This window comes from Equus quagga, chromosome 1 (genome assembly GCF_021613505.1).
Source record: "Equus quagga isolate Etosha38 chromosome 1, UCLA_HA_Equagga_1.0, whole genome shotgun sequence".
Taxonomy (NCBI): domain Eukaryota; kingdom Metazoa; phylum Chordata; class Mammalia; order Perissodactyla; family Equidae; genus Equus; species Equus quagga.
In genome coordinates, this window is record NC_060267.1 from 129,123,669 (window position 1) to 129,151,656 (window position 27,988).

General features: G+C 46.1%; 1 protein-coding gene across 1 annotated transcript; it reads left to right on the forward strand.

The window, feature by feature from the left end:
• The first annotated feature begins 4,891 nt into the window (after positions 1-4,891).
• DNASE1L3 (deoxyribonuclease 1 like 3) lies at positions 4,892-27,941 on the forward strand. The gene is made up of 8 exons (XM_046648340.1): positions 4,892-5,296; positions 13,522-13,610; positions 17,994-18,083; positions 18,972-19,084; positions 21,643-21,755; positions 24,591-24,748; positions 27,336-27,432; positions 27,734-27,941. Exons 1-8 carry the CDS (start codon positions 5,156-5,158, stop codon positions 27,848-27,850), a joined length of 918 nt encoding a protein of 305 aa, XP_046504296.1. The 5' UTR covers positions 4,892-5,155; the 3' UTR covers positions 27,851-27,941.
• Positions 27,942-27,988: the final 47 nt, after the last annotated feature.

Genomic DNA, 27,988 nt, shown 5'->3' on the forward strand with positions numbered 1-27,988 from the left:
TTCTTTGTGCAATACGTTCTTTGCACAGTTTATTTCGAAGACAGAGTATCACCCCAATTGAGTACCTCTAAGGGTCAGACACTGGGCTAAGTCTGCCCTTTAGATATAAATTGTCACAGATCTACTGTGTAAGAGCTATTATTATCCCCATTTTTAAAGGTGAGGAAATGGGCACAGGGAGGTTTAGTAACATGTCTGAGGTTAAACAGCCAGTGTGTGGAAATGCATATGCTTTAACCTCCACACCAGCATTTTCAACAAGGGGTGATCCCCACTCCTTGGGGACATTTGGCAATGTCTGGACACATTTTTGGTTGTCACAACTAGGAGGGTACTACGGCAGCTAGTGAGTAGAGGCCAGGGATGCTGCTAAACATCCTACAATGTACAGGGCAGCCCCCACAACACAGAATTATCTGGCCCAAAGTGTCAGTGCCAAGGCTGAAAAGCCTGCTCGTGCTCTGCTCAGGGAGTTCTCTGAGAACTTAGCGCTCAGTGCTCCGTGAAGGCAGATGTTGTGTGGTGGTGGTTAGTATTTCTTTTGCCTCAGTGGCCTGGGCTTCCCTTGGTTATCCAGGGACGTGTGTTCCCCTGGCTCAGCCCCCTCACAGGGTGGTTGAGAAGCTGGGCTCTGGAGTCAGTCAGAGCATCCTGTCATGAACTCAACAGTGATTTATTGAGCACCTGCTCCGTGCCAGTCCTGTCCCGAGCAGGGCAGATATGCACAGGGCCCCCTGCCCCACAGAGCTGTCTAGCGGGGAGGCAGACATGAGACAACACAAGCTCATAGCTCGTAATACATTGTGTCACACACCACAAAACAAAGGACCTAGACGCCATGAAAGAGAATAAGAGGGAAGACCCTAATGGGCTGAGGGAGGCCGGCAAGGTTTCTCTGAGAGAGCGGCATTTAAGCTGAGACCTGGAGATGGGAGGAAGGGAAAGCACTGCAACAGTGCAAAGGCCCTGAGGTAGGAACTGAAAGCCAGACAGTGTGAGGGGAGGCCAGTTGGGGAGGAGGAGGAGAGTAGAGTCATGTGATCTTGAAGAGGTGGGGAGGTAGAAGCCACAATAAGGAGTTTGGTCTTTAGGTCGAACAAAGAGTCTTTGAAGGGTTCTAATGGCACACTGTAGCCTGCGCTTCAGAAAGCGGCCCACTTGAGGTCCCGACACCGCCTTGTGTGGAAGATGCTGTTCGAGGTCAAAACAAGAGCCTCTTCATCAGCTGGAAGCCATCACACACAGGTGAGGTCTGCCACAATTATGCAACCTTGGATAATGCACCTTCCCAGACCCAAACCCCAAGCTGGTTGTGAAACGTGATGACTGAAGCAATTTGCATACATTACAAGATTATTGCTAGGTTCACTCCTTATTAGAAGAGTGGCATCAGTCACTGGCAACACCTGTTTGGGTCTTGCGGCCGGTCCTCTGCCAGTAGCGGGGACTTTCCCACAGGCCCCTTTCTTCTTTTTTCTGCTTTGAGATGACTCAGCCTGTGGCACTTTTATTCTCCCTGGAATCCCCATCTCGCCTTCCTCAAACTCTGAGGTGTCCTCTGTCCCATTGTATTGGCCCCCACCGACTCTTGTCCCACCAGGGCCCAGGGTGAATGGCCATGGCTGCCAATGATGCTTGGGGCCGTGTGTCTGAATTCCTGCTCCTCATTTCTGCCCATTCACATGACACGTATGGGACTCTTTGGTGGGACTTACTGACAAGGACCAGAGCTTACAGCTAAAGGACTCTGTCCCAGTTCAGTGGGGATGGTATTTCCCAAAGTGGATGTTGCTCAAGATGTTACAAGAAACGATATGAAGGAAAAGGTTCCATGGATGGTAAATTCGGGACACCTTGTTTCAACACAGTTAAACAGCTTTCTTTGTTACAGGACTTTTCAGGACATTTAATATTCTAATGTGCATTATAAATCTCCAAGGAGTGATATATATTTATCCTTTTCTTCAGGAGAATGTTACAGGCTAGTGTGGGGAAGGACATGCCCCAGGACACACCATCTGCAGTCACTAAGTGGCAGAAGGAAGGCCACTTCAGAGTGTCCTGTGGTGGTCAGGCCAGTGTCTGCCTCCCCTTCCAGGCTCCAGGTTTCTGGAAGGGACTGTCTCCAACTCCTAATTCCCGACAGCACTAGAGCCCCACAGACGGATGAGCTGAGGGGTCCTGCTTTCCCTGGGCCTCCCAGGATGGCCTTGTCCCTGGGACTTTCCACTCATCAGGGGCTGGGGGGAAGCTGCCCTTGGCTCGGATGCACACAGACATGCTGGCGTGGGCTTGTTTAACTCGCTTAAAAGAACAAAAAGCTTTTAGCACTTTTATCTTTCTTTTTAACTACTAAACAAGTACATGTTTTTGTAAAAAAAAAAAAAAATCAAACAATATCAGCAGATACAGTAAAAAGTGGACGTTTCTCTTTCATCTCCAGCCCTCCCCCACCCGCAGTGTCCCTAAGGTTTTGAGGCGCCTGGTTTGGTGGGGGAGAAGGCTGATCTGGAGTCCGAGAGACTGGCTTCCATCCCAGCTGTGCCTCATGCTGGCTGTGTATCCTCGGGCACAGGCCTCAGTTTGCTCATCTGTGGAATGGAGGGACCGTCATAAGTGCTTGCGGGGGTATTAGTGAGAAGAAACACAGAAAGCACGCAGCAAAACGTCTGCACCTGCTTGGATTCAGTTCAATTTCACTCTTAGGATTTTCCTTCCAGAATCCAGGTACTTTTTTTTTTTTAAGTCCAATTCCATGCAATGAATACCCTCATTACAAAGTGAGGTCAATTTCTTCAGTCTGTTCATGTGGTTTTTGGAAATCCTGAAGGGCAGTTTCTATATGCAGAAACCATTATTCAGAGGTTTCTTTATTTTTCAAATTAATATTCAAATTATCAAAGTTAAAAATTCAAAAACAGACTGTCTCATGCTACAGGTTAGTTTATTTTTGATGCTGAGAACTAAAACCTTTCCCAGGACCCTGACGGGATTGCTACTGCTTAGAAAATGTCATGCTTTAAAGTTCAGTTTATAAAAGTTCTTATTCTGGGGCTGGCCCAGTGGCGCAGCAGTTAAGTGCACACGTTCTGCTTCTCGGCAGCCCGGGGTTCACCAGTTCGGATCCCGGGTGCAGGCATGGTACTGCTTGGCAGGCCATGCTGTGGTAGGCGTCCTACATATAAAGCAGAGGAAGATGGGCATGGATGTTAGCTCAGGGCCAGGCTTCCTCAGCAAAAAAGAGGAGGACTGGCAGTAGTTAGCTCAGGGGTAAAAAAAAAGTTCTTCCTCAAAAAAAAAAAGTTCTTGTTCTTTTCAGAAGTCCAACTAGGATTGCCAGATAAAATACGGGATGCCTACGTAAAGTTGAATTATCTAAAATTCACATTTACCTAGTGCTCTGTATTTTTATTTGCTAAATCTGGCAACCCTACATCCCGCAAACTTAGATAATTACTTTTAAGGGGTTATGGACCCATTTACAAATATCTTAAACTTCTTTTATAAAATTAATATACCCCATTTCCTTTTAAAGTTATTTAATTGTCTGAACTAACAAAAAGTCACCCTTTCTAACACTAAAGATTCTAAGTCTAATAAATTCAACCTATAAAACACTGTTAACCCAAAATTCTTATAAATGTTCTAGAACCATACAAGAACTTAGTAAAGTTTTAACTTAAAGTCACGAATCTAAATCGATCCCCCTACATTGCACGTTTTTTGTTGGGGTTACAAGATTGTCAATTTAACAGGCCAAAAATCTCTCATATGTTTCAAGTTCATAAAATACCACATGTATACAAGTAAATTCCTTCTTTATAGACAGAAAAAAATGGTCTTTAAAAAAGAATTTAAATCTTCCTCTGGTTGGAAGATGCCGATTCACCAAGGAAGACAATCACACCCTCTTAACCAAACCCACTTTTCATCGGCTGTTCAACCAGGCCTGAGGTCTGGGCTGTGGACAATGGGGAGATTCGTCTCACCAGAAACTCAGGAAATCATTATTTCCTTCCATGTACTATTTGGGGTTATCTCCTTAGAATGCCTGGGCATGCCTGGCTAGAGATGTTGGCCAGGATGCTGACTGAATGTATGTTGGTGATATATGTATGCTTTTCCCTGTAGCTACGACCGCAAGCCCATCATTTCGAGAAGGGGTGGTCCAAAGAGCCCAGCGCTGGCTGCAAGTTATTCTCATTACCTGCCCTCTTCACAGAAGAACTTTCCTTGCCAAAGCCTGTGAATCTTACCTGGATTTATAACTTGATTGAAGTTTTGCATTTCTTTTGCTTTTCAAATCTTCATATCCTCTTGCTTAAATCTCTAACAGTCATTTTACTTGGGGTGAAATCCTACAATTCTTGCAAAGCCTTCATTTCTTGGGTCCACATGACTCTCACAAACATTAAAATATCAGGTTAAACCCTGCATCCCTCCAGGAGCTTTAACTGGCTCTTTGCACTTAAGGTCCAAGGACATTTTACTGACCCATTCTAGCAGACCAGCAATTGCTCCCCCGGGTGACACACTGCTAGTATTTGGTGTGTTAAATTGTGTACAGTAAAACTGCCTAAAATATTGTGTAATTCAAACTAGACTTGACTTTAATTACGCCCCTCAGGGGAGGGAGAGAGTCGGAGCCAGGGTGTGTCCAGGGACAGCAGCCTGCCAAATCCCAGTGATGTCAGAAAACACGGCAGAATTTCCCGCTGACCCCTCTCCCATGGTCCCCCTGAAGAAGGCTCCATCACCCCAGGTGCCCTCTGGGGTGGACCACTTCCGAATTCGTCAATTTTCAGGAAAAGGCACATGGCATATGACCCCAGGAGAGATGACCAGTTGCCACAGCTGGCTCCCGGCTGGGATATGAGTGACTTTGAGGAGGATGGTGCCTAAATTAGGCAGGCCAATTTCCTCACCAGAGTGACAAAAACAGGGGATCCTAAAAGACTAGCCCATTTTCTTCCTTTCCTTGGGGGAATAAAACCCACAATCTTCAGTTCCTGAGAGAAGTGAAAGTAGCAACAGGAATCCAGTAATTCCTGTTATCTGCAGGCTATATAAGTCAGCCGAGCCTGAGGAGGTGGCTGGGGCCCACCCTCCACGCACTGCTGTTCTCTCACGGCCCTGGAGCCAGAGGAGAGGCAGGATGTCTGAGCCTCGGGCCTGCCTGCTGCTGCTCCTCCTCTGCGTCAACAGCGCCCTGGCCCTGAGGATCTGCTCCTTCAACGTGAGGTCCTTTGGGGAATCCAAGAAGGAAAATCGGAACACCATGGACGTCATTGTGAAGGTGAGCCCCTCTTCCTGTCAGAAGGATTGGTGGACACCCTCGAGCCCTCCCTCCTGCTTTCAGGATTTAAGTGACTCAGGAGGAATGTAACTGAAGACAGATTAACTAGGTGATGCAGGGTGAAGGTAGCAGCTGGCTTGGAATTTTGTAACAACAGCAATAATTATAACAATTGCTTTACCTCTCCAGCCTCGAGTCCTCTTACGTTGGGGATAGCAACAGTACCTCCCTGTGTGTCTGTTGTGAGGGAGATGTGAGTCAGTAAATGTAAAGCTCCTAAAACAGCCCCCGGCTCACAGCAAGCTCCAGGGTCAGCGGGTACTGTAATGCTTCTTCCCACTTACTGAATGCCCGGGGCAGGCACTGTAGATACACGCTTCATGTCATCACCTTAGGAAGGAGGATTATTCTCCCCTATGCAGGGATGATGAATGACAAACAGCGAAGTAACATCAGTAACATGGCGGTGGAGCTGGGATGCCAGCCCAGCATGGTCTTTTACCATCAATACAGCACAGAGTTTTACTTGCTCCATCCTTCCTTCCTTCCTCCTTCTCTCCCTCTCTCTCTTCCTTTTCTTTTTTTCTTTTTCTTTCTTTCTCTTCCTTCCTTCTTCCTTTCTTTCTTTTCTTTCTTTCTTTTTCTTCCTTCCTTCCTTTCTTTCTTTTCTTTCTTTCTTTTTCTTCCTTTCTTTCTCTCCTTTCTCTCTCTCTCTCCTTTCTTTCTCTCTTTTCTTTCTCTCTCCTTCTTTCTTTCTTTCTCTCTTTCTTTCTCTCTTTCTTTCTCCCTTTCTCTCTTTCTTTCTCTCCTCTCTTTCTTTCTCTTTCTGTCCTCTCTCTTCCTCTCTCTCTCTCTCTCCTTCCTCTCTCCTCCTCTTCCTCTCTTCCTTCTTCCCTCCCTGCCATCCCATCAACCTCCTCCAACTTTCAATTCGAATTTTTCTCTCCACTTGGATAAGACTTTCCTTGGGTGATATGACCAATGTCTGGGGACTCTGCTCACATTTCTCTGGAGTCAGTTGACTCTCTTTACCCTAAAGGTTAATTTATTTTTGATGAAGGGAGTTGAAACCTTTCCCAGGATTCTGATAGGTGCTATTATCTTAGGAACCCTGGGAGGCACCATGGTGTGGTAGGAATACCAGGAGCTGTGGCTTCAGATCCCACCTGGCAGCCATGTGAACAGGGTGGGAAATCCTTCTCCTCCCTGAGCCTCCTGGGCCTTTGAGGAAAAGGGGCCTTATACAACCTGTAGTGCCAGTTGGCTGAGAGAACTCAACATGTGTAAGGCCCCCAACAGAGGGTTTGACTAGGCAAGTGATCATGAACAAGAGCTGCCACTGTTGTTATTACCAGGCAAAGTGGATTAGAGGGAGGACTGGCGTGCCCTATTCTTACTTGGATGGTCCTTTCAGACCCGGTCGGCCCTGCCCTTTGGATGGTACCCAAGGCCTTCCGGATGTTGTTGTTTGTCCAGGACACCCATGCCAAGCCTTTGGGAACCATGACTCCTGGCTCAACAGGGCACTCTGACATACGTGGAAACTATTTTCCCACTTCCTCACACACAGGGCCCGTGGAGCCTGGGTACCTACTGAGTTCCCATCTCCTTCTTCACTTATTCCACCTGGGAATGTCACCACAGTCTTAAGAGGCTGTCTTTATGTTCCTGGTGATTCCAACACGGGGGGCCTACACTTAGTACCTCCTTTGACCTGCTGTGCCTTAGAGGGCCAGCTAATGGTGGGCCCCTCATATCAAACACCAAGCGTGTCTGAAGTCTTTGTCAAGATCTCCTTACCGTCCCCGTAGCTGCAAAACCATCCCGTAAACAGAGGCCGTCCCAAAACAGTGCCAGAGCCACCCAAAGCACTTACAGTGAAACCCAATCCCATGCATTCAGGATAATATTTGTAGAGCCCATTGTCTGAGCACCAACTATAGGCCAGGAATTTTGTATTCTTATTTAATACCGTGATGTAGGTGGCATTGCCCTCACTTTATAACTGAGAAGACTGAGACTCAGAATAGTGAAGTGACTTATCAAGGTTTCCATAGCTAGTAAGGGGAAGAGCCAGGATCAAATCCAACCGTGCAACCCAACCATATAAGTGGAGATACCTTTTCTCTTTTCCATAACGGATTTATCACTTCAGAGGTGTGCTCAGCAGCAGCATCATGCAGTTATCATTATGACCTTCGCTGGGGAGGTCGGAGAGTGAAGCAGGCCTGCCCTCTCTGTCTCAGGTTTGCTGGCCAGGACCTTGGGCAGTTCTCCAGATGCCAAACTCTGCCTGGGCAAGGCTCTTTCTGTCTGTGTCTTCTTCAGTTTGTGTCCTTGAAGAGCAGAGCTTGTTCATCAACAGATGCTCATTGAAGGCAGGCCATGCACCAAACGCTCCAAGGCCCTGGAGAAGTGATGGTGGATGGGGGAGGCCTTGTCTCCCCAGCACACGATAACTGTAATTTTAGGAGTGCTTCCTGTATGCCTGGTCCTTGATATGCTGTATCCAAGTTCAGCCTCATAACTCCTCTGATTAATATGCCCGTTTTGCAAATGTGGCAACTGGGGTTCAGAGAGGTAAGTAAGTTGCCCAAGGTCAGAGAACAAGTAAGTGCAAGAGCGAGGGCTGGGACAGAGGCCTGGCTGACCCTGTCTGGCCTCTTCCCCACCATGCTGTGCAACTCCTTCTTTAGAGGCGTGAAAGAGGGTTTCATGAGCCAACCTGTGCCCCAGATTTTTCCAGAGTTCTCTAGACTGTCCCCCACCCTCTCCCGGGCCCACTCATGACCACCCCTGCTGGGAGCCCTCACCACTGGCTCTGCACAGCCCCTACTCTCCTCCACCTCTGTGAACAGATCAGGAAAATCTCACCGAGTTTCAGGGCTGGGGGCGCCTTCTGAGGACCCTTGTGCTTGGAGCGTCCTCCTGAGGAGACGGAGCCGGGGGCGATTTCCTGGGCCTCTGACCTGAAAGTGGGGCAGGGAAATCGTGTATCAATAATAGATTTGAAAACTAAATATTAATGACTGTGGGGGAAATGCTCATAATGTAATGTTAGGTTAAAAAAACAAGACCCAAGCTCTGTGATAAATATCCCCGCTGTTTGCTGAGCATCTGTCCTGGGTCAGGGACTGGGCTGAGCATTTTCTACCCATCGTGTCATTTAATCCCCCCAGTGACCCCATGAGTGGGGTATTGTCCCAGTTCACATATAAGGAATCTGGTGATTCAGAGAGTTTAAGTGACTTGTTCAGGTCACGTAGCTGGGGAGCAAGAGAGTCAAAACATGAATCCAAGGCCATTTGATTTGACATCCATACTTTGAACCAATGGGCTAGTCATTTTGACGCCCATCTTATAACTATATATGAGTATAGAAATCATATGGAAAAGTGTCTGAGTGGTGGGGTTACAGGTCATCAGGTAATTTTTGTAGTCTTCTGTGTCTTTTCTGCATTTTCCAAATTTTTTACAATAAGCAAAATTATTTTTATAATTAGAAAATTATAACAAAATTATTTTTAAAAGGATTGATTAGGAAATGTATCCCCATTTTTCTTATATTGTCGTAAAGAAGATTTAAAAGCGGGAAGATACATGTACTTTAGGAACTTGTCTCAACTGGTTCCACTATGGCCCTCTCTCCCTCCCCACCCCTGACCCCCTTTCTTTCACTCATGCCAGATGCTGTGCCAGGAGTTGGGCATAAAGTTGTGAATAAACAAGGCCTATTGTGCTAGGCACACAGCAGGCCCTTGATAAATTTTTTTTTTTTTTTTTGAGGAAGATTAGCCCTGAGCTAACTACTGCCACTCCTCCTCTTTTTGCTGGGGAAGCCTGGCCCTGAGCTAACATCCGTGCCCATCTTCCTCTACTTTATATGTGGTACGCCTACCACAGCATGGCGTGCCAAGCAGTGCCATGTCCTCACCCAGGATCCAAACCAGCAAACTCCGGGCCGCTGAGAAGCGGAATGTGCGAACTTAACCGCTGCGCCACCGGGCCAGCCCCTCCCTTGATAAATTTTTGTTGGAACCAAAGGATGGATAGATGGGTAAGGGACGGACAGATGGATGAAGGCCAACAGCTCAAGTTGTAGGTTTCATTCCCAGGAGAATTCTGATATTGGGATCTTGAGCCATTGCTCACTGCAGTGTAGATTCCAGCCTATGGGAAATATTGCCAGAGGCGCAGAGGAGACTGGTCAAGGGAAGTGGAAATCAGTAACTGCTGGAGATTGTGGGGCTCAGGAGTGTTTGTTATGCAGGCAAAGGGGTTGGAAACAAGACATCTGGAGGCTCAACCCTTCTACTTAGGAAAGGGAGCCTGGTGCATGTCTGCCCAGCACTGATGGATCACATGCAAAAAGGGACCTTGGTCTTTAGGGAGGAGTGGTCACAGGCACCTGGTGATTTCCTTGGTTGTTGAGTGTAGTGGTCGAGAGGGGCTCTGTAGTAGATACCCCATTATCCGTATTCACACAATGTTCAAATTACTTAACCTCACTGAGCCTCAGAATCCCCTACTATAGAGTGGGGATGATAAGAGGACTGGCATCACAGAGTTATTATGCAAATTTGAGGAGTGAGCACTTATAAAGCCTTCACTATGTGCCAGGCACCACATTAGGCACTTTACGTAAGACAACTCATTTAATTTATGTTAAATAAGTTATAATTACACCTGTCATGTCTTAATAAATACTGAGCATATCTCTTCTCCTACAATTCCTTCCTCATCAAGCAGTTTTCTTTTTTAACTAATGCTTGAATTTTTTAAAATTATAAAGGTATAATTTTTAAAATTATAAGCTTATAATTTATAAATTAATTTGATGAAATTAAAAATAGTCACTATGGACTATTTTGAAAATATAGAAACCTAAAGAGAAGAAAAATAATCACCCATTATCCTATGACTCAAAGATAACCACTGTTGGCCTTTGGGTAACTGTTATGGGCATTTTTCTATGCAAATATAAAGACATAAATATGCATCTATTTTGCACCATGGAGACCATCCTATATCATCAGTTTGTTTTCTGCTTTTATGTTACAAGTATTTCACATGTTGTTAATATTCTTTTAAAATATGACTTCTAATGCTGTGTAATGCCTTCTGCTATATTTGCAACATATTTCATTTAAAGCTTTCCTATTTAGGGATGCTTAGGTTGTTTCCAATTTTTTTGTTGCAATGCATCTTCCTCTTTGGTCTGTACAAGTGATAATAATAATAATAATAATTTATTGGATGCCTCCTATATGGCTGGCACTGCTCTAAAAGTACCCATTTAATCCTCCAGCAACCCTGTATGGGAATGACTATTGTCATCCCCATTTATACATGAGGAAACTGAGGTGCAGAGTAGCAGATATTTCTTTACAATGGAAGACATTCCTCAAAGAGGGAAAACTAGATCAAAGGATAAATAATTTTTTAAGGCTTTTGATACATATTCTAAAATGCCTTCTGGAAAAGTCTGACAGTGACGAGTGACCAAATCAGCAGGCTGGCTTGATGAGCAGCACCTAGCCCTCGCTGGTGAACCCTGCAAGGCTAATACCAAGGGTTTCAAACCTGTTGATGGAAGGACCCAAACTTGGACATAGTCTTCCTCCTCAGTCACTACACAGGTGCGCCTCCAGCCGCCTGGCTCCAACTTTGTTACCGAACCAGGTTCGTTTTTGCCCACTGCTCAGGAAGTCAAACACTGAGCCGATAAGATTGCAGCAGAGAGAGGGTTTACTCACAAGGCAGCCATGTGAGGAAGCAAGAGCATGGTTCTCAAATCCGCTTCCCCAAAAACAGGGACTCAGGGATATTTATGGGATGGGGGACAAGGTGGTCTGAAACGTGGAGAGAGGTGATTGGAGATGAGGAGAGGTGAGGTAATCGATGATCTGCGCAAGAGTAGTCGGACTCCATGCCTCTTCATAGGACCCCTGTTCACAAAACGGCGGCATTAGCATGATCTGAGGGTGGAGTTTTTAGCCTCTTGATGGCAAAAGGTCGCCTGCACAGGCCCAGTTGATGAGTTGGTGGTCTCAAATGGCCTGGAGTGGACAAGGAGTTCTAATTCCTGAAAAACAGCTGACGCACCCATTACCATGGTGACCCAGGCTCCAGGAAGAGGTTATCTATAGGAGCCTACTGGGAGTCAGATAGCATATTGCCTAAACAGCACAGTCAACAATGGGTGGGTTCAACAGCTAAAAGCTATAATCAGTAGTTTGAAGGAAAAGAAGGAAAAGAAACTTTAGTTCCTAGCTACTTAATCATCAATGGCTAACTCTCTGCTGGTTTCAACTTCTTCAAGGCTGCACAAGCTGTGCTCCTCGCGCTCTGCCTGTCTGGCTCCGCCCTTCTTAGAGAGGGAATCGGAACACATACATGCTCTGGAAGTGGGGCCAGTGGCTTAGTCCTCCTGCTCCATGTCTTTGGAGGCCACGTGAGAAGACAAAATTAACCTTGGTGATGCTGTATACTTGACCCACAAATTCCACAGCTTTGAGCCCACCAGGACCCCACACACAGAAAGGTCCCTGTGGTCTCCAAGGGGCGTTGGCTTGGTCTGCCCCCTGGTCTCCAGGTTGTTGCTCACCCTTGTTAAAAAACAAAATTCAGCTGAGCAAATTTGAAAATCTAATTGGCTTTATTAGATGATTCATGACTCGGGCAGCATCTCATCTGGCAAACAGAGAGAGACTCTGAGGGGTTGTACAAAATAGAGGGTTTTTCTAGAAAGAAGGGTGGGGCAAGGGAGCGATTAGTAAAAGAAAATAAAGGATTATCTGGGGCCAGAACATCTTTTTTAGGGGGAAGGGAAGGCAAGGGTTCTATCCTGTAGATTGCTTTCTTCTTCCTCTGGTGGGTAGAGAGGGTTTACGTGACAGATTACCTTATGGATGCTGACCAGAAAATTCCAGACTGGTTGATAAGGATTGACATTTCTGGGAGAGGTTGAATCTGCAGTTAGATTATCTGTTAAATCTAAGTTTGGTATTACGGGCTTTAGCACCAGTGACACCATTTGGGGCTTGTGGTTTTCTCTTTGACACCCTGAAGGAACCTCTCCTGCCTTCTTTACCCACTGAGCTCCTTCTCTCTTTTCAGGACCAGTTCAAATCCCACCTCCTTCTTGGAGCCTTCCTTGCTCCTCTGGGCAGAAGTAATTATTCCTCAACACTCCCACAGCTCTCTCTTTTCTTTAGCACAAATCTCGTCTGTCTCAATGTAGCTCGTTGTTGCCATTTGTCTCTCTCACTGATGGTGACTCTTTAAGGGCAGGGGCTGTATTTTAACAATTTAGTACGATGGGCTTTGTAGTCACACAGACCTGAGTTCAAATTCTGGCTCTACCACCTCTACTGGCTGTGTAACTTTAAACTCATCGCTCAATCACTCTGAGCTTTGTTTCCTCCTGTTTAATGGGCAAAAAGTCGGTCATCTCATAGGATTGGTGAGGCTCAGGGTAGGCTCACAATAAATGTCAGCTCTTATAATTATACCTCTTTTATTCTGCAGCATCCAGCCTGGTACTTTTTACTTACTAAGATCTTAATAAGTATTTATTGTTATTGTTGTAATTATTCAAGCAAATCAAGAGGTAGGACGTGCGGTCGGTCGTGACCATGGGCTCTGGACTTGGACTGCCTGGGTTCACATTCTGCCTCAGCCCCTTTCCAGCTGGGGGCCTTTGGGTAGTTTACACGGCTTTCCCTGAGCCTCTGGCTCCTTGTCTTTAAAATGGACATCATAACAGTGCTTACTTCAGGGAGTCTTTTATTTATTTCAGAGAAGAAGTTAATTCATTTAACAAAGCACCCAATTTGATAGTAAAACATAGTAAGTACCCAATATAAGGTTTCATTATTGGGGCCAGCCCGGTGGCGCAACAGTTAAGTGCGCACATTCCGCTTTGGTGCCCGGGGTTCGCTGGTTCGGATCCCAGGTGTGGACATGGCACCGCTCAGCAAGCCATGCTGTGGCAGGTGTCCCACATATAAAGTAGAGGAAGATGGGCATGGATGTTAGCCAGTGTTCCTCAGCAAAAGGAGGATTGGCAGCATATGTTAGCTCAGGGCTAATCTTCCTCAAAAACAAAAATAAATAAATAAATAAAAGGTGATACAGTTTCTGCCTGGCTTTAAAAAAAGGAAAAAAAAAGCTTTCATTATTCATAGTAAATTGCCTCAAACACTTGGGAATTCTCTCTGCAGGTCATCAAACGCTGTGACATCATACTCCTGATGGAAATCAAGGACAGTAACAACATGATCTGTCCCACGCTGATGGAGAAGCTGAACGGGTAAAGACAGGGCCCCGGGTCCATCTGCGGGCTCAAAGTCAAGGGCAAGTGTGCCTGAAAAGTCCCCAGGGGAATTGAAACTAGTGTGAGAGCCAGCACTCGCCCTGACCACCAGGTCGCCTGGCCAACACTGCTCAGGCTTCCAACTCTATTAACCAGGATCCTGAGAACCTTCAACCGGCTACTTTTAATATGATAAAGCAAAAGAGAGAAACAGGTGAGGAGTGAGGACAGGGAGAGAAATGAAAGATACAGACAGGAGGCTGAGCTGAGAAGCACTGTTACAAGGAAAACATTGAGCGCAAATGCGGAATTATGATGTGCCCACAGGCTGGAATGGTATGTAGTCATTAAAAATCACGTTTACCACAGAACAGGTTAGCGATAAATATTCCAGCATGGAAAGGTGGCTGCAACATGTTGAAAAAAGCAAATTCAGTATTGTAGGTAGAAGAGCCTGTTTTATACCTGAATAAGGATGTGTATAAATTTGCACGCACATAGAAGAAAGCCTGGAGGGGTGTGCTGCGAACTGTTAACACTGGTACTTGGGGAGGGGGTAGGTGGAGGAGCATTGTGGAGGGGGCGAGTAAAAGAATGGTGGACATTTGCTTTTTATTTCATATACTTCTGTATGATTTGAATATTTTACAAAAAGTCTGAATTGATTTTATAAGCTTAAAATTCTTTAAAATAATGTCCTCAAATAGTTTTAAATGACATTGGGTTATAGTTATGATTTGTATTCTTTCTCAAGGAATAATCAGCAGACCCTCCCATCTGAAAATCACTCCAGAGTGAGTCAAGGTTGCTGTCCATTGCATGAGAATATCTGTGAGAGGGAAATCTTTATCTTTTTTTTTTTTTTTTTTTTAAGATTGGCACCTGAGCTAACAACTGTTGCCAATCTCCTTTTTTTTTCCTTCTCCCCAAAGCCCCCCAGTACATAGTTGTATGTTCTAGTTGTGAGTGCCTCTGGCTGTGCTATGTGGGTTGCCACCTCAGCATGGCCTGATGAGCAGTGCCACGTCTGTGCCCAGGATCTGAACCGGCAAAACCCTGGGCCACTGAAGTGGAGTGCAAAAACTTCACCGCTTGGGCGTGGGGCTGGCCCCAGGAATCTTTATCTTTTCTTTTTTTCTTTTTTCGAGGAAGATTAGCCCTGAGCTAACATCTGCCAATCTTCCTCTTTTTGCTGAGGAAGACTGGCCCTGAGCTAACATCCATGCCCATCTTCCCCTACTTTATCTGTGGGACACCTACCACAGCATGACTTACCAAGCGGTGCCATGCCCGCACCCGGGATCCGAACCCTGGGCTGCCAAAGCGGAATGTGGGAATTTAACCACTGCACCAGCGGGCTGGCCCCAGGAATCTTTAGCTTAATAAGCTTCCCAGGTGATTCTGATGCACCCTAATTTTCAAAAACTTCTAATACAATGTTTCTTTCGTAGATGCATGATAAGATTAAACACTAGAGTATACGATATGTACCAAGTAGTTCAATTATGTAAAAAAACACAAACCAAAACAAAAAACATAAACGATTCACAAGCAGTGAACTAAAGTGTTGACGGTGGCCACTTCAGAGTACGAATTTACAAGGAATCTAAATATGATTTCTTCTACGTACTTTCCGAATTTTCTACAATGAGAATGTTACACACACCCCTTCCTTAGAAAATATTCTAAGCATACTTAAAAGCACAGAGAAAATGATAACAAACAGCTGTGTATTCACCATCCAGATTGAAGAAACAATGACATCTGGCTATTAGGATGCTGTCAAAAACAAAATTCAACCAAATAAATTTGAAAATCTAATTAGCTTTATTAGATGATTCATGACTCAGGCAGCATCTCATCTGGCAAACAAAGAGGGATGCCCAGGGATTGTACAACATGGAAGGTTTTTATAGGAAGAAGGGTGGGACAAGGGAGCTATTAGCAAAAGAAAAGAAAGGATTATTTGGGGCCAGGACATCTTCTTTTGGGGTAGGAAGGGACCAGTGATGGTTTTATCGTGTACATTGCTTCCTCCTCCTCTGAGGAATAGACAGGGCCTACAGGACAGATTATCTGGTGCTGACTAGGAGATTCCAGCCTGGCTGGTTAAGATTTACGTTTCTGGGAGAGGCTGAAACTGCAATTAGGTTAGGTATTAAATCTAAGTTTGGTATTGTGAGTTTTAGCACAAGTAACGTCATTTTGGGCTTGTGGTTTTTCTCTTTAACAATATATATCTCTTTTTCTTCCTCTTCCCAAAGCCCCCCAGTACACAGTTGTATATTCTCGTTGTAGGTCCTTCTAGTTATGGCACGTGGGAAGCCAGCTCAGCAAGGCCCGATGAGCAGTGCTAGCTTAGCGCCCGGGATCTGAACCCGTGAAACCCTGGGCTGCCAAAGTGGAGCACACAAACTCAACCACTCAGCCATGGGTCTGGCCCCAACAATATTTTAATAATCAGGATATCCACTCTGTTTTTCAGAAATGAATAGTCATTTCAGCCTCACTAGACTCAGGAGGAATAGCCTTGGACCCTCTCCTTCACACGGGGCCCCTTGGGCTGGCCCCACACCCTTTGAGCCTCAGTTTCTCATCTGAAAATACAGAGTTAGAGCTGAACTCCCTTTTAACCTCGGCAGGCCTTCTGTTTCTGGATCTGATCGTTGACAATGACAGAGGGAATGTAGCACAGGGATCAGCTATGCTCAGCTCAGACCACTTGGGTTTGGATTTGGGCTCTGCCGTGACCTTGGGCAAGTTACTGAAACTCTGTACTTCATTTTCCCCATCTATAAAATGGAACTAATAACAGCTCCACCCATCTTCCTGGGTGAGTGATAATTAAATCATGTGTGTAAATCATATATGCCTGGCTTGTAGCAGTGGTCACTAAGTGCTGGCGATGTCCGTTACTAGTAGAAGGAAGGGAATTATAATGGCAGTTGATGATCCCAGGGCCACATGTAACAACTACCATAGACACCCTAACTACATGCCAGGCCTCCCGATGATCAGTTTATACGCACTATTTCATTTACTCCCCACAACAACCCTATAGGATAAATACTATTACTGCTTCCCTTATCACTGAGAGAACTGGGTCACAGAGAGGAAGACCTGCCCAAGGCCACTCAGCCAGTAAATGGCTGAGCTACCTTTGAACCTGGGTCATGTATGACTCCAAAGCCAGTGCTCTCTTCTGAACGCCCTCAGCCTTCCTTGGAGAGGCCCCGGTCAGTTTTCAGAAGTATGGGGACTCAGGGGACGGGGGCTCCTGGCACCTCCCTGCAGTGGGTCTGGATTGAGTCTTCCCACCCAGTCTTAGTGCTCCCCAATCTCCCTAGACTGTGCCGTGGACTCTGGGCAAAGCCAGGCCTATTTGTCCGCCTGTCCCCCATAAACCAGGAGGGGCCTTAGACAACTCATAGCTGAGTCATTGCAAGCAGTTTGCCAATTCAGGACTTGGCAGCCTAGATTCAGAACAGGGCCAGCCTTTCCAGACTGGAAGCCCAGCAGAACCCATTGTCCACACTCCTGGGGCGCCAATGGCTGGATCTGCCTTAGAACATGCATTCCCAAAAATTTCTGTAGGGTCTAAGTTGGTCTCTAAAGACCCCCTCTGCTTTTTGCCAACTGAACCTGAGAATATGCCACAGCTTAGACGTGCCCTGGATCTTTCCGTGGGCAGACGGAGTAAAACCGTGTCAGGCTCTGCCCAAGGTGGAGTTATCAGCAGGTTTGGCAAGCACACTGAGAGTCGAGTTTCCCTGGTACGGATGAGGGGAGGGGTCAGTGGGACTTCACGGCTGTACCCCCAGCCCCTAGGACATAAACATAGCTAATTTGGAATTATAGTTCCAGGGCTCATGAGAAAATGCCTGGGGTTTTCAGAGCGGGAAACAATGTCCAACAAAAATGTTACTGGGAATCCTGCATAGGATAAATGCTCAGGAGTGACGTATGGACGGGGTGACCTGATGAGGTTTACCCCACCCAGAAGTATGAGGTACAGCCTCAGCCATGAGCCAGAGTGGAATTTGGGGCTGACCCTCAATGGTCTCCCACATGGGCAGGCCAATGCCTATGGATTTGGGGGTGAGGAGGACCTGGGATCAAATCCCAGCTTTGCACTTGCAAACTATACAGAGGGGGTAACCATAGTACCCATCTTATAAGTACAAGAAATAATGGCTGTAAAGATCCTGGCAGATGTCACATTCCCAGTCAATGGTGGCCCTTATTAAAAAGTTGTGATAAATGGTAGCCCTTCTACATGATGTCCTCGGAGACATAGAAGCAGATTGGAGAGAGGGGAACCTATGTAGTGAGGGGATGTTTATTCTCTAAGATATAATGTGAAATCTTTATGTTTTCTAGAAATTCAAGAAGAGGCATAACATACAACTATGTGATTAGCTCTCGGCTCGGAAGAAACACATATAAAGAACAGTATGCCTTTCTCTACAAGTAAGTATAATCTATGCTTCCTGGAACATGGTTCACTTATAAATACTGGCTGTGAATTGAATCAAAATGCGTATCTTTTCTTCAAAATCAAATTTTGATCTCTAATTAGTTCTCAATATTGATCAAAATAATTGATGTCAAAATTGGGCCTGATGCAAAGTGTTAACTCTTTTTTTTTTTTTAAATGCTGATCTTCAGACAGCCATGAGTTGTTTTTTTTCTTTTTTTAAGATTTTTTTATTTTTTCCTTTTTCTCCCAAAAGCCCCCTGGTACATAGTTGTATATTCTTCGTTGTGGGTCCTTCTAGTTGTGGCATGTGGCACGCTGCCTCAGCGTGGTTTGATGAGTAGTGCCATGTCCGCGCCCAGGATTCGAACCAACGAAACACTGGGCCGCCTGCAGCAGAGTGCGCGAACTTAAGCACTCGGCCATGGGGCCAGCCCCGTGTTAACTCTTTAAATTAGAAAACGCGAGCAGCTTCCTAACGTCTACTTTATTGGTTGACTCAGTGGCCGTCTGGTCAGAAGGGTCAGGAGTTCTTTATTCTTCATAGTCAAGTCCTGGCCCAGGGATGGAAACCTGACTTGCCCAGCATGGCTGGCTCTGGAACTTCATATTCTCACCTTCTTCCTACCAGTAATTTGTTTTAAGTCTGAACATTAACTTGTGGGTGCCCCATATAAGTAGTACTGCTCAGATCTTTAGCTCCCAAAGAACCCAGGCCATTGAGAAGTTTGACAGAGCCTTGTTCTCAGGTGAAAGATCCCTTCAAGTGTTTGAGCCTACCCGGGAAGCTAATGAAGCCAACGGAACCTACGTCTCTGCTTCTTGAAAGACGTAAGAACACAAGTGACTCAGCTGGGTGGGCTTCCTGTTTTCTCTTATAGGGAAAAGCTAGTGTCTGTGAAGAAAAGATACCTCTACCATGACTATCAGGCTGGAGACGCAGATGTATTTTCCAGGGAGCCCTTTGTGATCTGGTTCCAGTCACCCTACACCGGTGAGACCCACAGACCCCTCTCACCCATAATCTCCCCAGCGACCCCATGAATGGGCAGCAGCCCTGAGTGTGAGTTGCAATCCCAGGGTTTATGCAGCATCTTTAGGGAGGCATTAGGCTTGAGATGGCCTTTGAGAACTTCTAATACTTGAATGTAGAGAATGCATTATAGTTTGATGACATCAGGCTGGCTTCTCAGAATGCCATGACTCAAGACCTCCTCAGCCTGGAACCCACCTTCTGGAATCAATGATAACCCTGGAGCATTTAGGCAGATGGAAATTATTTACCACAATTCCTCAGTCTCAATCAGGTACAACTATTCCTTCACTTAAAAAAATCCTAGTGATGGCCAGGAGAGATGAACACCCCACCTAAAGTTTCACTCTCCCTCCAATAACCACATAACAATCTCCTCCACAGACTGGAGGTAGAGAGGAAGTCCAAACAATTGCACCCTGGACTCTAACAGCAATAGTACTTGTATTAGCCACTGACAGGTGTTGATTCCTGATTAGTGCCAGGCTCCTGTAATCCTTGCAACACCTTGCAAAGTAGGAACTAGGATTATCTCCACTCTACGTTTGACGAAACTGAGCTTCAAAAAGGTGGAATCACTTGTCCAAGGTCACCCAGTAGTAGTAGATGAGTCAAGGTTGTAACCCAAACCACCATCTCAGGAGCCCACACTCTTAGTCACTGTGACACTCAAAGGAAAGCCAAGAATTAATTTGGTTTGCAGGTTGGAGCTTTATAGAATCAAATATTTTCTCAGTACCTCCTATGTGCCAGGTTCTGTTCTGGGCACTGGAGAAGACAGACGAGGTCCTCGCCCTTGTGAAGTTGGGTCATAGTAGGCTTAGACAGATAATGATTAAATGAATATATGCAGAGCTGTAAGAATGTACGCCTGTATCTATACTACACAAATATAAACATCCTGAACTATGAAGTTAACTATTTCTGCCCAAGGTTAATTAGCTCAGAGGCAGAGAACTTCAGGAAAACAAACATGGAGAAATGTAGGGAAATTCCCGGTGGAAAAAGAGGAGGAGGTGGGAGCTACTGACGGCAAGAAATGCCCCTCAGAGAGCACGGACAATAATAGTTTTTGTCATGCACACGATTCCCATTTGGCTGACCAGGGCAGTCTTCAGAAAGCCCCTCCCCGAAACGATTATTTCTTCTCCAAGGGAGTCTTCGGCCTTTGTGAACTGCTAAACAAACCTGTTTGTCTTGAGCTTCCACCCTTCCACTCCCCCAGCCCCACCCACGGCACTGCAGCCTGCCCTCTTTGGAGTTTCCTCTCCTGTACAAGGAAACCTCTTTATGTCACCTCTATTTGGAACTAAAGATGAAGGAGTTAGCCATTCATCTACCTTTTGTTTCCTTCATTCATTTATTCATTCATTACTCAATTGTGCATTCAGTCAACAAAGATTTTTGAGCACCTCCAATGTGCCAGGCACTGTGCTAGGGGCTGGAGCCAAGAGGGTGAACAAGACAGATAAGCCTGCCCTCCCAGAGCTTAGGTTCCAGCGGACCAAAGAAGCAAGGCAAGTAATTTCAGAGCATGAAGGAAGCAATCAGGGTGCATTGACTAGTAGGATGAGGGGCCCACCTTAGATGGGGCAACCAGGGATGGCCCCTTGGAGGTGACACTGGGCTGTGACCTGAAGAAACCAGTCTCAGAGGACTGAGGGAAGGCCATTCTGGGGAAGGACACAGTGAGAACACAGCTCAGAGGTGAGAAAGAGGTTAGGGTGTTTGGGGGGACCACAAAGAGGATGGAGAGTGGAGTGGAGTGTGAGGAGGAGAGTGAGAGGAGGCTGCTGGATCGGCGTGGGGTCCCAGAGACACGCCGCCCACTCTGGGTCCTGGCTTCCCACTGTGTGACTTGAGCAGTGTTGCGCAACAGCCCCCAGCTCCTGAGTAGGAGTGGGACCCAGGCACAGAATGAGGGAAAGGCAGAGGAGCAGGTGTTCCGAACAGGACAGCTGCCATCAGCAGTTTCTCGAGGCCAGTCCGAGGCTCGCCCACCTTCTCCCGCTCCGTCCTCTCAGCCCCTCCTGTGGGCGAAAGTTTTTAGACACGCCACAAAAGACTATTTTATTTTTTTTAATAACTTTTTGGGGCTTTTTTTCCCCTGATTACAAAAGGAATATAAACTGGCAAGCCTCAATTTTTTTAATTAGAAAGAACTTTTTTTCTTTAGTACAAAAGCCAAACAGGCTTATTATTCTTTAAAAATAGGAAATACAGTTTTTCACAAAATGAGAAAATATAAACACCCACAAGGCCAGCAGGGAACACTGTCTGCCAGCTTTCTCTTGGCCAGGGAGGGCAAGTGGGAGAAAAGAGTCTCTCACGTACGGAGAACAGCAGCCTAAGGACCCTAAGATCAGTCAAATCTCAGCCACCGGCTGGACCCTCTGGAAGTGGGGGGACCCAGACGACACAGTCCATGTCTTCTGAGGGGCAACCTGTTTCCCTTGAGCAGGGTTCCTGTGTCCTTGACAGGGGAAGTATGTGACCTCCGCCTCTTTCCTGTTCCTCAGCTGTCAAGGACTTTGTGATTGTCCCCCTGCACACCACCCCTGATACATCCGTTAAAGAGATTGATGAGCTGGCTGATGTCTACGTGGACGTGAAACGCCGTTGGAAGGCAGAGGTGACAACCTTCTGTATCTGTCAAATTCCCATGGAACAGGGGCAGAATCCGGTCCTTGAGGGGATCCCGGCGGCAGGGCATGTGCAGACCACCACCGCTTCAGAGCCTCACTTTAGGCCTTTCTTCAGCCCTAAATATCCTTCCTGTTAAGTCTCCCTGGGTGCCATCCATGGGGGTCTCGGGAATTCATTGATAATGGCTGCTAAAATTCACTGAGTGAATGGCTGGTGCCAGGCACTATGCTGAGGCTGGACATGGACAAGTTTATTTAATCCTCCCAATAACACTATGAGGTAACTACTTTTATCATTTTCACTTTGCAATTGAGAACAGCGAGACACAGAGAGGTAAGGAGTCTTTCAGTTGCAAGTGACAGAATCTCAAACTGGCTCATGAAAGGGAGAAGCAATTTATTGGTTTGTATAACTAAAATATCCAGGAGTGGTTCAGGCATAGCTGGATCCAGAGCTCAGACAAGGTAATCAGGGTTTGTATTGCCTCTTTCTATCTCTTTGTCCTACATTCCCCTGGGTGGGCTCCATTCTCAGGTCAGTGCCACCCTTGAGATGGCAAGATGGCCACCAACAGCTTTCAGGCCAACTGACAAATTTTCTGTCCCACAATGCAACAAACATCCGAGATTGAGTCTCACTGGTTCTGATTGTGTCACATGTCCATCCCTGAACCAATCACTGTGATCAGGGGATTGAGTTGCTCTGATTGGTTAAATTCATGTCAGGTCCACCCCAACCTTATGGACTCAGGTAGAGGAGGGAGGTGGTTTCCCAAAGAAACTAGGGGAGCTATTCTCACAGAAGGGAAATACATCCACTGTTTGGCCTCAGTTTCCTCATCTGGAAAACAGGGGTGCCACCTCCCGTGACTGTGAGGGTCTGGGAAAGCTCTTAGCAAATATGGAAGTGCTCCAGAGGGCTCTTCCACATTCCTTTTTCCTCCTTTTGGCACATGCCTCCGATGGTCCCTCTTCCTCTTCCTCAGTTCCGCTGCTCAAAATGCAAAATGAATCCAGTGAAGTGTGGACACAGAGGTGGGGCATGGAGAACACAAGGAGTGGATTTCATTGCTTATTTGTAAAAAGCAGAGCAAGAGAAAGACTCATTCATTCATTCCTAAAATTATGAATCCATTCATTCAACAAGAATTTATTGAGCATCGATAACTGTCGGGCACTGGGGAGGCATCAGTGGCACCGGAGTGAACCAGAGGGGAACTCGTGCTGAGGGGCCTTCAGTGAGGCAGACGGAGATTTAGCTCTTGGCTTCGCCGCTTGAACCTCCCAGCTGAATGGCCTAGAGCAGGTCACTTTCTCCTTCTATCCTTTTTCCACAGCAGTTAAAGGTCCCTTCTACCTCCTAGAGTTTAGAGTGAGATTTACATTAAACCGTATAAAACACTTAATGCTGGGCCTGTCACATAGTGAACGCTCAGTCTATCGTGCCTCTATTCATACAAGCTGGTGGTCCCTAGGGTTAAAGATGACATCCTGTCCGCAACTTCTCCCAGCAGTCTCAGGGAAAACCGTGATCTCTGAGGTCAAAATAAAATGTTTTCACAGAAAACTCTAAAGTCAGCAACAACCCCAAACAATAGGACAAGCAAGGAAATCTGACACTTCCTCTGGATTGGGGGGTGTTAAAATTGCGCATCACGAGTCCTGCAGGGAAGAACACTTCTGAGATAGAAAGTCTCTGTTGGTGGCCTGGGGGTGGGGTCGGACATCTCCCTCTATCGCCCCCTCCCCTAAGGCTCCTCCCACTTCCTCAATAGACAGAGTTTCCACCGGAGTAAGTTCCCAACTTCAAAACAATAGGAGAGAAAGGGTGCCGAAGCTGTGAAATGCACCACCCAAGTTCACTTTTGCTGCTCAGAAACAAAAGGGGTTGATTCATTCACATGTCTATACCCTGCATTGGCTTGAGTCAGAGACAAAACACATAAGGGAATAAATGAGCTGGATGCCTTTATCCCACCTAACTCGGCACCTGCATTATGGAGACGTGGTGACTAAGAACAGGAGAGGGCAGCTACTGCCAACTTCCTACTGCCCATTAAGAACACCCTCCCTTGGAGACATTTGCCTGTCAAGTACTTATCAAAACTGACTCAGTTTTAAACTGTGGTCTCTTCTTTTAAAGAGCAAAAAGAAATTTTAAAAGACCCTATGTTAGCTTGTGAGGACTGCCATAACGAAGTATCAAAGACTGGGTGGTTCTCAGGAAGCAGGCTCTCACCAGACATCACGTTTGCCAGCACCTTGATCTTGGACTTCCCAGCCTCCAGAACTGTGAGAAGTAAATTGTTCAAGCAATTCAGCCAATGGTATTTTGTTATAGCAGCCCGAATACTACTGGTACATAATGTAGTAGCTCCTAAATAAAGCCTATTGATCTGATGTGAAAAAAAAGAAAAAAAGACTGGGTGGTTCAAACAATGGAAATTCATATCCTCCCAGTTCTGAAGGCTGGAGGTCCAAGATCAAGGTGTGAGCAGGCCTGGTTTCTTCTGAGGCCTCCCCTCAGCCTTCCCTCAGTGTCCTAATCTCTTCTAGGAGGACAACAGCCATATTGGATTAGGGCCCACCCACATAACCTCATTGTACCTGAATTACCTCTTTAAAGGCCCTATCTCCAAATACAGTACATTCTAAGGTACTGGGCGTTAGGACCCCCACATATGAATTCGCAGGGACACAATTCAGCCCATAACAGAACCCATTGTTTACTGGAGGTGGGAGATGGAGTCCTTGCTAGCAGTTCTCAGCAAAAGCGTTGGCAACAACGCCCACCAGGTGACAGCTTCAATCTTGTCTTTCAGAATTTCATTTTCATGGGTGACTTCAACGCCGGCTGCAGCTACGTCCCCAAGAAGGCCTGGAAGAACATCCGCCTGAGAACCGACCCTGGGTTTGTTTGGCTGATCGGGGATGAAGAGGACACCACGGTGAAGAGCAGCACCAAGTGTGCATATGACAGGTAGGAGGCATCTGCCAGACCCCTGCTAGCACATACAGTGCTTGGTATGCATGAGAAAAGGCACCTGCTCTGGGTGGATGAAGCCCTGGGCTTGCAGAGCTGAGTCAATTAGACTTTAGGCCCCTCCACCGGGTACTTTGTGCAGTATGCAAACGGCATGACCATATGTGGTATCCCCGGGTGCTGTATCTTAGCAGTGGCAAGTGCAGGTTTTGGTGTCAGACAGACACCTGGCTTGAAATCCTGGCTCTCCCACTTAATATATCTGTCACCAAGAAGCTTAAGCTCTCTGTGTCTTGGTTCCCTCACGTGTAAGATGGAGATTGTAGTAGTGCCTCACTCATGGATCTAAGATGAGGATTAAATGAAGTAATGTATGTAAATCTAACAATGCTTGGCATGTGGTAAGTGCTCAGTATATTCATTGGCTGTTAATTATTCCATCACAAAGACATAACACAGTTTCTTCACTCAGTCCCCTATCATTGAGCATTAGATTACTACCACGGGTTTGCTGTTAAAAGCGCTGCTGAAATGAACATCCTATATATGCCTTTTGTGCGTATCTTTATGATTTCCTCAGGGTAAAATTCTAAAAATGACACCAGTTAGTGCAAGGGTATTTGCACTTCGAAAGCTTTTGCTACACATTCCTAAATGCAAATACATACATTTAAATAATAGCGTTCTCTTGGATTTGTACAGTCTCTCTGGGGATTTTCAATCAGTTTTCACCTTTGCTCCTTAAATCGGGAGGGAGGTGGGGGGACACCTGAAGTGTGTGAATGCTTGTGATCTTCCCAGCCATAGCAGAGACCACAGGAAGGGAAACCCTTAGGGGCCCTGTCCCACGGGTGCCTGTCATTCCCAGAGCTCAGCCTGCTTCCGAGGAAGCAAGAGACAGCCATCTGCACGAGGACAGCTGTTCTCACTTCTCCAGTTTTGAGGTCTGGCTTTCATTTCCATCCCATGACCTCCTTTGTTCCTCTCAGAACTTTCAGGGCTGGTGTTTCCTTTGCAGGAGTCATCTCTCCAGCTCTCAAAAGTAGAAACAGCCCTGGCATTGGGGAAGGCAGAGTCCAGGTGGGAAGTGACAGGAGACTGAGCTCCCAGGTGCCGCCTGCCGCCTCCCTCCCATTTTGAGGGGCTGTCAGCAAAGCCGGTCGGAGATGCCCTCTTGCCCATTCACACATGCCAGTTGTGTGACCCTGGGCAGGTCAAGTCTCTTCTGCGTCCCCCTCCGTCTCCCCTGGCGAACAAGAGGAAGGTGATCGAAAATAATAAAGCAGAAGAAGAGTGAAGCACAGAGAAAGATGTTCACAATAAATTGGGTGGGGTGGGGGAACAGGTTAAAAATGTATTTACTAAAAGAACCTCAGTTTTATACACACACGTGCCAAAGGATGGCAGGATTATGTGTGATTTTTTAAAGATTACTTTCTTATTTGGCTGCTCTGAATTTCCTGTGTTTTTCATAACGTAAACCTTTTGTGGTTTTTAAAAAGGCATATAAATGTTTAATAAGGGGAGTAAGATGAAATGGTGTCAATTCCAGTCTTTGTTCTGTGTTCAAATATTGATTAAACACCTCCCATGCACTGAGCACCAGTGGACACGCAAACATGCCAAGAGCTGGCTCATGCACTGGGGCAGCCTTGGGGGGGCTTAGCAAGATCAGCTGACCCCCCTGCACACATGGCTAGAAGAAGTCAGAAATGGGAGAGCCTTGACTATGTTGTTCTTGACTCTCTGGGTCCAATTAGCCAGTCGGAATCAGGCAGACCTCAGTGGATAGCCATGAACTGGCAGTTTGACTCACCTTGACATTCTTCAGTCAGCTGGCTGGGGCCATGCAGATCCCAGCAGCAGCATCCCATGTGGAGTAAATTAAAGTCCATGTAAACTCATTTAACTACCACACTCCCATTTTCTGTCACTGCTGCAAAGCAACTGTACTGTAGTTCTTCCCTATATTTCTCTTTAAATCCATTCATTTCTGATGGAAATAAATTAATTTTTGAAGGAACTTCATAATACTAAGCTAAGAAAACAGCATCATTTGCCATAAATCAAAAGTAACTGTAAACATAAGACCAGTGAAAATTGAACAATGTTAAATTCTGCCTTAATTCTCTTGCCAGCAGAATGCTTGGCGGTTGCCATCTGCTCTCTCTTGGTCAAAATGGGAGCTTAGGGAGGTATTAAAGTCAAGCCAGTACCTCTCTCCACAATCAAATCAGGAAAAGTGAAAAATAATTGCAAAGGAAACAATATTCTCAGCATGCAAGTCGTTGCTACGTGGTGTGGTGTCCATGTATCATTAATAAAATGTCCTCCACTACCGGGACTACTTGCCCACAAAGGGAAACACTGTCCTGGTGCCCACGGGGCCATGGCAGGGGCTGATCCTATTTCCCAGTCTTAGGCACTGTCCTAAGGGTCATAAGGTAAAACCGGTCTGTACTGGGAGCACCACATGAAAGGACCAGGCTGCTCAGTCCATTCCACATGTGAAACAGGAACTTTGGTTTGATCTCAGAAATCAACGGGGTCAATTAACTTGACTATCTTCCCTCCCCTTCTCCAGGATTGTGCTTAGAGGACGAGAGATTGTCAGCTCTGTTGTTCCCAAATCAAACAGCGTCTTCAACTTCCAGAAATCTTATGCTTTGACTGAAGAGGAGGTATGGCTACCATCTTGTCTTTCTGTGCCACCGTCCTGGGAAAATGGGTTGTGTCACCCTTTGAGGCCATCACTGGAGACACAGCATTAGGCCATTGGACCTTGAGTCTCAAAGCGTGTGATTCTGTGACTTGAGGACATGCCTAAACTTCTGATTGAGCTGGTCCAGGGATGATGCTCATCAGCGTGTGTTCCGTTGGGTGAGGGGGCATTTCATTTTCCCTCCCTGAACCTGAATGTGCTCATCACTAAAATGAGAGTGTCTCCTAATTCCCAAATTTATCTCCCTTTTCTCTTTCCAGGCCCTGGGTGTCAGCGACCACTTTCCAGTCGAATTTAAACTACAGTCTTCAAGGGCCTTCACTAACAGCAAAAAATCGCTTTCTCCAAGGAAGAAAAAAAAGGCCAGTCACTCCTAGATACAAGGGTGCCATTTTGTTAGCCATTTCTTGCCTCTAAATAAAACATCTCTAGCAGGTGTGAACAGCTCCCTGCAATCAGGAAGCAAAACTGGTCTAACTGCTTTCATTTTTCAAACTGAATTTAATATGACTTGA